Source organism: Fundulus heteroclitus, chromosome 20, assembly GCF_011125445.2.
Source record: "Fundulus heteroclitus isolate FHET01 chromosome 20, MU-UCD_Fhet_4.1, whole genome shotgun sequence".
Lineage (NCBI taxonomy): Eukaryota > Metazoa > Chordata > Actinopteri > Cyprinodontiformes > Fundulidae > Fundulus > Fundulus heteroclitus.
In genome coordinates, this window is record NC_046380.1 from 2,990,958 (window position 1) to 3,005,101 (window position 14,144).

The 14,144-nt window shown below is 39.0% G+C and overlaps 2 protein-coding genes across 2 annotated transcripts in view; both read right to left on the reverse strand.

The window, feature by feature from the left end:
- Positions 1 to 14,144, reverse strand: part of LOC118567219 (nuclear factor 7, brain-like) — a gene marked incomplete in the record, with an annotated part of 854,268 nt that overhangs the window by 396,193 nt on the left and 443,931 nt on the right.
- On the reverse strand, positions 1,276 to 12,850 carry pigu (phosphatidylinositol glycan anchor biosynthesis, class U). Its single transcript, XM_012879936.3, has 12 exons — positions 12,687 to 12,850; positions 11,755 to 11,819; positions 11,332 to 11,391; positions 11,160 to 11,222; positions 9,899 to 10,008; positions 9,006 to 9,106; positions 8,225 to 8,322; positions 7,928 to 8,082; positions 5,761 to 5,904; positions 5,552 to 5,676; positions 4,670 to 4,812; positions 1,276 to 2,683 (listed from the first exon to the last, which is right to left on the reverse strand). Exons 1-12 carry the CDS (start codon positions 12,814 to 12,816, stop codon positions 2,570 to 2,572), a joined length of 1,308 nt encoding a protein of 435 aa, XP_012735390.2. The 5' UTR covers positions 12,817 to 12,850; the 3' UTR covers positions 1,276 to 2,569.

Genomic DNA, 14,144 nt, shown 5'->3' on the forward strand with positions numbered 1-14,144 from the left:
TTTTTCTAAAAACCAGTCTATCAAATCAAATAATAAAAAATATATTTATGGTGAATATCTGCCTTATGTGGGAAAACGTGAGACTGACATAACACATGTCCCCCCCAAGAAAATAGGATTTCTCACTGAGGGAACCAAAAGACAAGTTAAAACCAACACCTCAGGTTTTTATTACATTATGTTAAGATGTTACTCATTTATCAAAATGTCAAACTGAACTTGAATTTCTCTTCAAACAAAATAATAATAGGACATACAGTGTAATAAGAAAACAACATGTGATGATAAAAACAAGTATCAGTGCAGCAAATAAAAATCTGATTATTTCCCCCCTCTAAAAATGCCTGGATGAATTTTTGTCCAGACAGGAGATATTTTGGATAAAAAAAAAAATCCCCCTTTTTTTGTGTTTCAACTCAGAATTGAAAACCAAAACCCCAAAGGTTGCATTTCTGTTTTATGAATTTTGGCATCACTGCATCAACAAGACAGATAAAACATAAAGAAGTGAAGCAAATATCTCCTAAAAGTTCTCAGTTTCTGTCACCTTTAGTCGGGGTTTAAAGATTTAAACAATCCAGCTTAAGGAAGGGATTTAATGACGTATTTGTTTGGATTCCTGAATAACTAGAAGTCGCCTCTGATTAAAACCTGAGCCGAGAGCAAAATGACACCCTGCATTATCTCAGTCCTTGTTCTTGTAAAAACATTCCAACAACTGAAATAAATGGTCCCCATGTGTTAAATGCAGAACAGAATATTCATAGTTTGCGAGTGGAAAATGTGTCTTTTTCTCCCTGGAGGAGAGTCAGGAGGTTTGCACCAACCTTCTCGTGTCTGTGTTGCATTCAAAGACTGTTGGCTTCAGTTTAATGGAGCAAAAGAGGCCCGAAAAGAAAGAAAATGCTAACCTAACCCAACACTCTTTAGTCAGTCTGGTCTTCATGCTAAGCAAAGCAAACCTCTGGATGTGAATATACAGATGGGGATTTTATATTCGTATTAATTCTCAAAGAAAAAAAAAAACAACTCCTCAGAAATTCATTACAGTACCATGATTAGTTTCGTCACGCATGCATACAAAGGGGTTAAATGTTTAAATGCTAAGCTAACTGATTACATGTCCATAGGAAGCTTTAAGGAGAGTTTCACCCATTAAAAAGTACATTTGCTGTCAGAACATCTCTAGCTCGGTCCATAACAACATAAACTTCACCCGTCCGATCAGATCCCTCAGTATTTAGGTTTAAACACATTTATAGGCGCCGTTGCTTGTTTTCCTGCTCATCATGTGTATCTAAACATGTCTGAGACATTATCCACGTATTTTAGAATAAAATGGAGTCAAGATGTGTTCAAGTTAGGGTTTCACCGATTTGAAAATTTGGGCTGATATCGATTTCCGATATTAATATTGCTGTTGTGTCTGATAACCGGTATTTATCGATGTGTGTATATATTTATATACAAACATTTACATTTCTGTGACGCCTAGATTTTGTAAAAGTTTGTACCGACTGAAAACTATTCTAATTGAATTTTTAAATGTGGGTTATAGTCTAGACTTACACACTGCTTTCTTATCTCTGCTTCAGTTAAAAAACAAAAAACAATGCTGGCTGTGATGCATCACTGTCACTTTAACATGACCAACCCCCCTCACCTCCCCCTATTTAAACACAGGTATAAAGAGCAACTAGCTGGAAATAAACATTGTTTGTTAATATCGGCCTGTTTGCTTATCGGACCGATACTGATATGTTAAAAAAATGGTTGATACCGATGTTAATGCCGATATATCATGCACCCCAAACAAGTGTTTTAAAAATGGAGGAAATCAATGAGGAAACGGGTCTGAGCGTTGAAGCGGCTCGTAAAAATGTGAAACATGTAACGCTTCAGCCTTTAACTGACAAGATCTGACACCAATAATCCTGAATCCGTTTAGAGATGAGGAGGAAAGAAAGCAATGAATCCTACAACAAGAGATGCAGCAATCATTCGGAGGTTTTCTCTTGAGCAGCAGGTCAAATAATGAAAGATGGGCAGTATCAGGTGGGAAAAGCCTGATCTGTGCTGCTCTACTAGTTAAAACTGTTAAATAACTCCCATCATTCTGTTTAAAGCGTAAAGAAATCAGTTTTAACACAACCGCTATCAGGTAAACAAGACAAAACACAGTGAGCTGAGATCAGTAATCACCAACTTTCTGGGACATTCACACGTTTTCCTATATATTTAATGTTTAAAGAGGAGGAAACAATTGAAATAAAAGCCTTCCACGGAGGAATGCTTTCCTCCGTTTGATGGATGGAGGATAAACCGCGTCCAAATAATCCCTCCTCCAGAGTCGGCGTCAGGAGGAGGAAATCTTCAGCAGGCAGCCCGGTGCAGCAAGGTCCCGGTGTCTGAGTTCCCAGGAGCCACGTGTTTACATCCCATCACCGTCAGCAACATCAAACGCAGCCGCTCAAATGTCTTCGTACGAGTCTGCACCATCCGAGGAGGCAGGTTTCCCTCCTCAGGTTTGTTCTCAGCGTTCCAGGAGAGTTTCTTCCTCTCAGAGTTTTTATTTCAGCACCAGCGTCGCCTCCGAGCCGTCCTTCTTCTTCAGGTACAGCCCGTAGGTCAGGTGGTGCTCCCTCCTCAGGTAGGCGTAGAAATAATCCGACACCAGCAGGATCTGATGGGAACGAAGAGGAAAACCGAGGATTTAGTCATTTTTTAAGTGACACAGGCAGGTTGTTTCCTCCGTTAGGCTCCTTTACAGGGGCGTAGCACCAAATTCTGGGGCCCTGTGCACTCTCAGTGTCAGTGGGCCTCTATCCATGCCGGTGCATGAGGCGCGTGTGTAAAAAAAAACATAAATAGGGTTTCAAGCTACAATCAGATCAGATTATATTGATCAGTGGTTCTTTCTTTCACCAGCTGAATTGATGCATTTGGCCGAACCATGAGGTTTTGAGCATCAGACGCATCAGACTGGCTGCTGGCTGGGCCCCGTTTCAGAAAGCTGGTTAGTGGATAATCAAAATAGTTTCTAGGGTAAATTCCTACATTCCCTGGCTTTTCTGTTTCAGAAAGCTCAGAAGCTTTTACCCAGAGTCGGATTATGACAAGATTACTCCGTGAAACGACCCTGCTACCGAGCAGGGCTGTTTGGGCAAACTCTGAGTTTTTCCTACTTTTTAGCTGAGATCTGAGATTTTCCTGAGACGCAGGAAAATCTTACAGAAGCAGCTGGATGTCAGGAATGTTACTGTTGCACTCAGTTATAACCGAGTTTAACGGTGTTCCATAGTCAGAGACCCACAGGATTAAGAAAAGAAATACACAGAATGAAATCAATAATTTATTCTGTATCAAATGTTGGGACTTCTGTGCTTTCTGTGTCTCTGCTCTGTCTTCTCTAACATAGAAAGTACTCCTGGGTCAATGTGAGCCTCTGAGCTTTCTGTGTCTCTGCTCTGTCTTCTCTAACATAGAAAGTACTCCTGGGTCAATGTGAGCTTCTGTGCTTTCTGTGTCTCTGCTCTGTCTTCTCTAACATAGAAAGTACTCCTGGGTCAATGTGAGCTTCTGAGCTTTCTGTGTCTCTGCTCTGTCTTCTCTAACATAGAAAGTACTCCTGGGTCAATGTGAGCTTCTGAGCTTTCTGTGTCTCTGCTCTGTCTTCTCTAACATAGAAAGTACTCCTGGGTCAATGTGAGCTTCTGTGCTTTCTGTGTCTCTGCTCTGTCTTCTCTAACATAGAAAGTACTCCTAGGTCAATGTGAGCTTCTGAGCTTTCTGTGTCTCTGCTCTGTCTTCTCTAACATAGAAAGTACTCCTGGGTCAATGTGAGCTTCTGTGCTTTCTGTGTCTCTGCTCTGTCTTCTCTAACATAGAAAGTACTCCTGGGTCAATGTGAGCTTCTGAGCTTTCTGTGTCTCTGCTCTGTCTTCTCTAACATAGAAAGTACTCCTGGGTCAATGTGAGCTTCTGAGCTTTCTGTGTCTCTGCTCTGTCTTCTCTAAGCCCCAGTGGGTGGAGGCAGATGAGCGTTCACACTGAGCCTGGTTCTGGTTCTGCTGGAGGTTCTCCTCCCTGTTAAAGGGGAGTTTTCCTCTCCACTGTCGCTTCATGCATGCTCAGTATGAGGGATTGCTGCAAAGCCATCAACAATGCAGACGACTGTCCACTGTGGCTCTACGCTCTTTCAGGAGGAGTGAATGCTGCTTGGAGAGACTTGATGCAACCTGCTGGGTTTCCTTAGAGAGGAAACTTTCTCACCAACCTGGAGGATTTGGTGGAGTCTGACTTTGGAAAGAGCTTTGAGATGACGTGTATCATGAATTGGCGCTATATAAATAAAATAGAATTGAATTTAAGCGCCTGGGTGCTGTACAGGATGAAGGGAATCCCCTCTCACTTTGCCATGGTTGGCCTCCAGGGTTTCCTTAATTTAACACTCAACATTTATCTTCAACATTGCGGTGACTTATTTTAATAACACCATACACTGGAGTGTTTTTAGCTTTTTTCATTCATTTAAAATAAATATTTCCAAATCCAACTCTTGTGTCCTTTCTCACTCTTTGTCATAACAAATGAGCCAGACTGTGACACTATGGGGGCTCGTCCGGGATTCACAAGAGGTTTAACAAAACTGCCATTACATCCGTCCTACCTGCGCTACGTTGAAGAGCAAAGTTATGGCGTAGTAGAAGTTGGAGTTGGCGCTTCCAGCGTAGATCCAGAGGTGCCATAAAACTGGGAATAAAGCTGAACAGGCCAGCAGGACGCAGGACACCAGGAAGATGTTCCTCAGGACTGGAAAAGGAGAAAGACATGTTTCATTAAACAATGATTTTATACATTCGGCTTACAGAAAGACGGGACACATGAGACAGATTCAGCAATAGAGAGGCGCAGCTTTTCATCTAGTTTCCACCTGTGCAGCTTTACCTTCACAGATCCTTTCCTCCCTGCAACTACAGCTCATGTCAAACACGTAGAAGCTTTAGACTTAAATGCTTTAGAACAAAGGCGATTTGATTGAACGACAACCCAAGCATTTAAATGCACAAGTTCTAATTTGTTGCTGATTTTCTCTAATTTAACACAGGGTCAAAATTATGCATACACCCTCATTAATATTGCAAACTTCTTAAGACGTCGTCGGTATTAGCGATTAAGCTGCGTTGGAGTTTAAATTCACTGTGGACGCTGATCCTGGTGTCGCAGCAGTTTCCAGCTCGTGATGGGATGGAGCTTCGGTTGCTGCTGGACATCCAGGACCAGGATCCCAAACATCACGGCTAGTTGGAGTACGGAGAAGAAATTAAGCTTCTGGAACCACTCTGACCATCACCAGCGTAACAGTTTTGCTGCCCTCCTGAACCCGGGCTCACTTGGAACAGAGACATTTGATCTCAGTGGGATAAAGCTGGTTAAATAAAGGCTAAATGAAAGAAAATAATAAAAAGGTTGAACTTAAACCTATAAGCTCCATGTGGTGAAAGCTGTCGGGGCGTTCACTAAATCCTTATTTCCTATTTAAAACACTCACATCTGTGCAGGTGACTCCAGACAGGAAGGAAGGCCAGGTAGAGGGCCGTGTCGCCCACAGTGGGGTAAGACTTAAAGATGGAGATCACCGCTAACTGCATGAACATCAGAAACACCGGGTGATCCCTGCAGAGCAATCACACACGGGTTAGGATGGAGGATGCAAGGAAGGACGAAGGGATCCGAGGGAACGGGAGGCAGAGGACTTACTTGAGTTTGATGCACAGGGGGATGGTGTAGAAGAAAACGTTGATCTGGAAGACGCAGAGGAAGAACAGGCGGAAATGCTCAAACATCTCAGCGAAGAAGTACCAGAAGAGGCCGATGTTGGGCGTCAGGTCAGGAACTGAAAGACTAAAAGGTGCGAAACACCCCCCAAAAAAAGAAACAATACAAACAATAAGCTGTGAAGAGCCGGAGACCTGCTAGAGCGAAAAGAACACGTCTTAGAGCGCCCTCTGGTGGAGAAACTGCATAAGAAGCACTATTTCCACACCAGAGAGGGAGGCCAGGATGACTTTCTACTCATAGACATAATATAATATAATATAATAATATAATATAATGTCTGTTTCTACGGACACGCTGCAGATTCAGCCAGCAGGAGGCGCTGCGCTGGAGACAGGAAGCCAGTTAGTGACCTTATTTAATGTCTTATTGTCCAAAAAACTTCTGCAAATCAAAGCGTGTCGCACGCATCAGAACTGTACGACCAGCGTTTTAAACAAACCTCCGCATCATCTTTTAATAATAAAAGCAATAATAATAAATTTGATTTGTAATGCACTTTTTGTTTCCAACAAATCTCCAAGTGCTGCAGTCAATAAGAACAAGGACATTAAAATGGAATTAAAATACGCAAGTAAAATGAAATAAATAGTATTCTTTAGAACCCCTCAGTGCCTATAACTAAAAACTATATATGAAAGTGTGTCGCACGGTTCAGAACTGTACAACCAGCGTTTAAAACAAAACCCCTGCATCATCTTTTAATATTAATAGCAATAATAATAAATTTGATTTGTAATGCACTTTACGTTTCCAACAAATCTCCAAGTGCTGCAGTCAATAAAAAAACAACTAATAAAATAAGAACAAGGACATTAAAATGGAATTAAAATATGCAAGTAAAATGAAATAAATAGTATTCTTTAGAACCCCTCAGTGCCTATAACTAAAAACTATATATGAAAGTGTGTCGCACGGTTCAGAATTGTACAACCAGCGTTTAAAACAAAACTCCTGCATCATCTATTAATAATAATGAAAATCATAATTATAATAATAACAATTATTATTATTTATTTATTTTTTTTATCTGTAATGTTTCCAACAAATCTCCAAGTGCTGCAGTCAATAAAAAAAATAAGAACAAGGACAATTAAAATGTAATTAAAATACGCAAGTAAAAAGAACCAATGAAATAAATAGTATTCTTTAGAACCCCTAAGAGCTTAAAACTAAATAAAACTTTTACTAAATGCAGCAACATGAACCCCTCAGAACCCAGACTTCTCTCACTGACTGAGAAGGTCTTCATCATGACGTCCCGTCGAGTTAAAATTATCAACACTTTACCCAGACATGATGTTTCTGCGTTGGTTAAATCATATTCTATTGCAAGGTTTATGACCCTGAGCCAAAATAAGGACTTTAATAAGGAATCTTTGATTGTGCTGGTGGAGGCTTCCACCACCAAGTGTTAGTATTATCTTCATAATTTACATTTATTGGTTCCAGATTACACTATACATAACTTAAGCTCAAGCTTTTTTATTCAGACATATATTTTCTAATGGGTGCACACTTTAGTTAATATCTGAATGGTTTACTTACACTTGTTCTTTTTTTGAGGTTCTGCAAATACAAATCAGCTGGAGAGAGAAGCCAGGAACACACCGCTACTCCAAAATACTGGGAGGGGGGGGACTTTATTTGTTGAAGCTGACTTTAGTTATTTTAATATTCACTTATTTGCACTAAGTTAAAGGTGATTTGCTTTATGTTTGTTAGTTTTTGTGTTTATATTTTTGGTTCATTGTTCCTGGTTCCATACAGGTGAGAACACCTGGCCTGCAGTTTCCGCTCCAATTCATCACCAAAGGGTTTTCTAACAAGCCAACAAGCCCTTTAATGCTTCGCCTGATATGGCGAAGCATTAAAGGGCTCAACTGACACCATAATTCTCCCTCCACCAAACTTTACACTTACCATAATGCAGTCAGGAAATATAACATGTTTCAAGTGACTGACTGGAAAAATCACTAAACTAAAATACTTAAGGAGTCTTGCCTATACAGAGTTGTGTTTAGCAAAAATGACGTACAGAAGATAAACAAGATTCATTTGCTTTGAGGTTTTCTGTTTGCTGACTCACATGAAGCCGTAGACGGAGGGCAGGTAGTCCCAGGACCCCAGCAGGAAGAAGGAGAGGCAGACGATGACAAACAAGCTGCCGAGGTACATGAAGAGATACTGAACGACAAACCACCAGAAGCTGGCCCGCCGCGGGTTCACCGGGATGTACTGGTGCTGAGGGAGAACAAAAGCAAGCGTGGAGCGGCAGAAATAATGAGTTCAACCAGAGGAAAAAGGTGGAAATACGGGTAAAACAGCAGTTAAACATAACCTGCAGCACTGATGTTTTACAAACACGAGCTGATAGAGAAAGTACCTGCATCAAATACAGCATGGCTGGAGCACACAGCGTCAGAGGATAGATGGACTGATAGGTGGCCAGGCACAGAAATATGGCACTCAGGAGCACGTTTCCTGAAGTACAGAAATAAATTCATTATCTGAGGGCAAAACAGTCTGAACACAGAGTTAAAGCACAAATAAACTCTCACCCTTAAACTAGATATTCAGTTAGTTCTGTAAAGCAGATGAGTCAAACTCACGGCCCGCGGGCCGAATCTGGACCGTCAGGGCAATTTATCCGACCCTCAAGAGCCAAAAAAGGCAAATTGTGTCATAAAGTAGAGGCATGTATACTTTTAAAGTGTATAAAGTGGCTAAAACTGTGCTTCCTGTAGTGAATTTTGATTTTTTTTTTTAACTGTGTAGTAACAGCATCCTGCCACTAGATGTCAGGTTTCCCACAACACATTAAAACAACCCAGAAATGTCCAAAAAGAGAAGAAGTGATGCAGAATGATGAGTTTAAAGTGTAACTCAACCCGAATATCAACTTTTTTCCCCAGATAAACTGTTCAAATGGACCTACTTTTATATTACTGTGATTTTTATTTTACATTTCTATGGGAACTGAAATGAAATTCTGAAATCAAAAGTATCATCTTTACAGGTGTAACCGGCCCTTTTAATGACTTCACGATGCCAAAGTGGAACAATAAATGAGAAATGAGTTTGACTCTCCTGCTGTAAAGCATTTCTTTTAACCTCATTTAAGTTCACGGGAGAGAAAATACTGAGAACATTGATCAGCAGTCAACCTTTAATCGTCGTGAGGACGAAGAGGGCGAGGACGGCGTTGTTCAGGCCGCACGTCGACTTGGCAACGCAGGACAAGATGGTGAACGGGTTCAACAGGTAGCTGTGAGAGAAGATATAAAATAAAAGCACAACTCTGAGCATCCATCGTTCCTCGGTGCGGACCGGGCCGCTGCCACTGAGCTATATAATACACTGGAGTGCTGATTTTGCTGAAAAACTGAAGTCACTGGCCGCCATCTTGCTACTCCCTACTCTCACAGAATCCCACAGGATTTGGTTGCAACAACAAGCAGTTTTCTGGCTGAGTGAAAACGTTTCACAGGTAATTCTACAGTCAGTGGATGTACTAACACTATCAACTACTAGGAAATTAGGTGCTGAAATATTTTACATGTTATTCATAATAAAAAAAAAAAAAAAAAAAAAAATATATATATATATATATATATCTAAGTATGTGTATATGTATATTTGTTTATATATGTATACATATATGTAAATATATGTTTTTGTATATTGTTATTTATATATTTATAAATGTTAAACATATATATTTAAATGAATAAAATGCAAAATATTTCAGCACATGACTTTCTCAGTACTTGATATTTTTAGAACATAACATAAAACTATATGGCATTTGACATTTTAAAAGTCTTAAGCCCCCCTGAACATGAGAAAATCCTCGTTATTCGATGCTGTAGCGCACATTTTCCCTAGTTACTGGGGGTAAATAGGGAGTACCAATATGGCGGCCGGTGGCTTCAAAGCGACTCGTTCTAACAGCGGACGATTAGCACTCCAGTGTATAATATAGCTCAGTGGCCGCTGCGTCCTTCTTCACGCTCCCTGCGGAGCTTGAGCGCCCCCTACAGGAGGTGGAGGTACTTACAACATGGCCACTTTCAGGGGGATGTAGTGCATTTCTGTGGGGCTTCTGATGAGCTCCAGACAGTCTGGGGGGTAGCGGTTCGCCTCCAGGGCAAACTTCTGCTTTCTGAACTGAAACGGAAAGAGAGAGGGTCGAGAATGTTTAAATCACCGCTACAAGAACGGAAATTACACGGTTATGTACTGCTCCATCGAAGCAGCGCGCAGTCGCAGGCTGCATCTGGATTCAGCAAATCTAGGCAACGCAGAAAATAAAATCCAAGCTGAACTGTAAACAAGTAATAATAAACCAGGTTATATTGTACTATTTTTTAATTCTGGTAGACGGTGTTCCGCGGTCCCTCTCTGTGAGCGGCAGGTTCTGATCGGAGCGCACCGCTGTTATTGGAATATTACCCTAAAGTCACAATGACCTGCTGCCACTCGGACATGGCAGCACTGGAAGGCAAGGCAAGGCAAGGCAAATTTATTTATATAGCACAATTCAGTACAGAGACAATGCAAAGTGCTTTACATGATTAAAATATAGGAATAAAAGCAAGTAGGGATAGAATGTAGAAACAAAAAAAAAAGAACATTTAAAAACAGTAAAACAGTTTAACTTGAACATTCAAGGGCAATTTTAAACAAATGTGTTTTTAATCTCGATTTAAAGGAACTCAGGCTTTCTGGAGACACGAGAGCTGAATATCAGCTCCACTGTCCGCTGATTGCCAAGGGTAATGTTGGTGTATTTGATTTGAGATCATAAGTGTCGTTTTTCCAACTAATTTGGTTGGTTTTGCTGCTTTTGTTGGTTCTTTCCTGCTGAGGAAAAGCCTCCCCACAGCATCATGTTGCCACCACCGTGTTTCACCATGAGGACGTTATGCTGCTGGTGATAAGCAGCGATAGTTTACTGCAACACGGCTGGCCAGAGCCCTTTCTTCCCCAGGCGCCACTCATTGTAGCGGCACACTGCTCCCTACAGGATGGGATAAACGCAGAGGCAAATCTCCCCTTATTTATTCATAATTACAACAAAAAAATTACTTCAGTTTCTATTTCTATTTGTATTTAAAATATCTTCATTGAGAGCCAAGTGGAACAAAAGTCAAAGTCCTTGTATTTTTCTAACACTTACCGATTAAATTGTGATTCTAATAAAGAAACTATTTTAAATTGGATCTTTAGGCAGCCTGCAAACTAAATCCCAATGTTTAGAGCCAACATAATCATACATCAAAATATATTTTACTTTAAAAAATTTGCCATTTTCTCACCACTTGCTTGTTAAAGTCCTTCACCGCCATGTAAAGAGCGACAGCGGCGATCACGTCCGCCAGCTAACAAGAAAAAGGCAGAAAATAGAAACGGACCGGTGTTTATCATGGCCACTAATGAAAAGAATAAAAAACTGATCTGTTACACCAAAAAATAATTTTACTCTCTTACCATAAACGTGATTTCTGCATAATCCACCAAAAAGTGGAAGAGGTAAATGATGAGAGGAGTCTGGAGGAAAAAAAAAAGATGGATAGCAATAAATGTATAAAGACCCTTCTGATAAACATACCCTGAGTTTATGTTTATATATATATATATATATATATATATATATATATATATATATATATATATATATATATATATATATATATATATATATAGACACACACACACACACACACACACACTTCAGGTCTGCATAGTAGCCTCGCTGCTACTACCCAACTACTCAAGCTCCTTCAGTTTTAATATTAACACAAAAGTAAAGAAAGCAAGTAAGCAAAAAATCTAAAGTTTACTTTTATTTTAAACAGTTTAAGCCAACCACTGCCAGAGTATTAAAACAAACTACGTGTTTTGACGTCTTACCTCGTGGAACACGTCACCAGAATATGGTGAAACTCCCAAGTCAAGCAGGGCTAAACCTTCAATAACTGATGAAAAAACGACACAGAGGCAGCTTTTGTCATAATTCCACTTGAATTATTCAAATAGGACATGATGCAAAATAAAAATAAAATAAAAAGTTAGGCCTTTTGTTTTAGTTTTTTTCCATTTAAATTGATCCTATCATGATAATCTAACACCAGCACATGGCTTCACACAAGCAAAAAAAACATTTTTTTAAATTACTACATGTGTGGAAAGTATGTAACAAACATTTTTTTTTAATGTATCACTTTTAATGATTTGTGGAATCTGACAAATATAAGACATTTTAGAAAGCTACCCATTAATCACAACTAACAGCATTTAGGCCAGAAATTTAACCATTAATGCTTCGTTGAAGTTCATAAATTCTGAATGAATTTTACACGTAAAAATCCAACTGTGTACAACAGATACAGCTACATTTACAGTAAATTACAAACACTGTGTTTTGGAGCTTATCAACGCGACTTGGCTTTGAATGCAGAAATCTCCATGAACATATTGAAAGTTTGCACAGATGTGTCTGAAACTTTAAACCGGGGTCAGATTATCTGATCAGCTTCCAGGTTTGGTTCTTCATTCTGCTGCTGCATCTCTCTGAGCCACAGAAGCTCAACTATTTATCCAAACAATAACTAACAAGCATCAATCAGCAATACGTTTAGTAAAAAACACAAATAACTAGATCCGATCTAATAGATTGAAAGTAATGTTTTAAAAACTATACATGCAAAGCTGCATGTTTTAGCAGATGAACCGGTTTGACTTCACCCAGTTGTCATCGGAGCGGTGACGGAGGGAAGAGGGAGGAACTGCGGGTGTTTTAACGCCAGAAAGCGGCCCCGGAGCACCGCTCCGGCCCGGCATACCTCTCTTCCAGGCGGTGATGGGAGACACCACCTCCACCCTCTCTGCGATCGGCTCCGCTAGGCTGGATCTGTAAAGAGCCGCACGGATTGTGACGGCTACAATCACAAGTAGAGTCAAGGAAGCCGCCATCTTGACAAGGAAGCGCTCTTCACCCGGCCTGCGAAAGGTATGATGGGAAATGAAGTCTTTTAGGAATACGAGCGATTAATAATAGCGAAGGAGCGAACAGACATTCACCCATAATTACGTTTATATTAAAATAAAACAAAATAAAAAGATGTCATTTAAAATTTAGATTATCATATTGACGGTATTGTGATTATTTGTGTTTGTTTCAATTATTTATTTAAAAAAAACATACATTTAATTAAAGTATTTTTCATATAGATAGTTTTTTTTCACATTAACGACTCAAAAAAGGCAACAGGTAAAAATAATATATGACAACTAAACCGGAACATTTTTTCTTGCACCCGTTCTCTTACGGCAACTACATGTGATGCATCAAAACAAAACTAACAGAGATGTAAAGCTAGAAAAAATAAAGCAGCTACTTTTGTTCCCGACACTTCCCTCTGGAGAAAATAAAAGTGACACAGATTAGAAATTTAAATATTTTCAAATAAAATGAGAAACTACAAGATGGTATGCAGTAAAAAATTATTATTATTATTATTATTATTATTATTATTATTATTATTATTATTATTATTATTATTATAGGGCTGGGCAATACATCGATTTAAACGTTTAATTCCACTTTGTAAAATCTGGATTTTATTTTGCCAATGCACTCATTGGGCTCCCATGAAGAGAATAGCATGTGATGCTGAAGAATATATGTTTAGGAAAATATACTGTCAAAATATTGTAAAGAGCTAACTTTTTTTTAACCGTATGACAAGGCACTTTAATTTACTCATTTACTTATTTTAGTTAGTTTGAAGTTACTCCAGTGGAGTGAAACCTGTTCTTAGCCCAGTGTGTAAAACCACCAGCAGCAAACATTTAGTTATTATATTTTTATGGTTTATAATGGCAGCGCCACCATCTTGCTCTACAAGCATGTTTTACTACAGCTTGTAATTTGTTGCACTTTGAATTCAGGTCAACTCCTAGACAATATTAGCAAGTTGACATATTAGCAAGTTTTTAATACAATTTCTTTAACTTCTTTTTGTGAAACGAAAAAGAAGAAAAACTACTGGTAAAATAAATTTGGAGATTTAATTTTTAAGCCATATTACCCGGCCTTTTAATAATAATAATAATAATAATAATAATAATAATAATAATAATAATAATGTATTTATTTATTTTATTAACAAATTCAGTTTCACCACAGTTTACTACAGTTTCCATACAATCCCTTCTCACAAGTAATATCTGACGGAATAATTCTTGTATAAAATTTAATGTAATAGTCTTATAAGGTGTAGCATTTATATATATATATA

Excerpts from the sequence above, each read along its gene's own strand:
- pigu (XM_012879936.3), bottom strand. The coding sequence starts at position 12,816 with ATGGCGGCTTCCTTGACTCTACTTGTGATTGTAGCCGTCACAATCCGT. Across the intron at positions 11,392-11,754 it reads CTGGTGACGTGTTCCACGAG|ACTCCTCTCATCATTTACCT; the intron begins GTAAGACGTCAA and ends TTTTTCCTCCAG. Across the intron at positions 10,009-11,159 it reads AGGACTTTAACAAGCAAGTG|TTCAGAAAGCAGAAGTTTGC; the intron begins GTGAGAAAATGG and ends TTTCCGTTTCAG.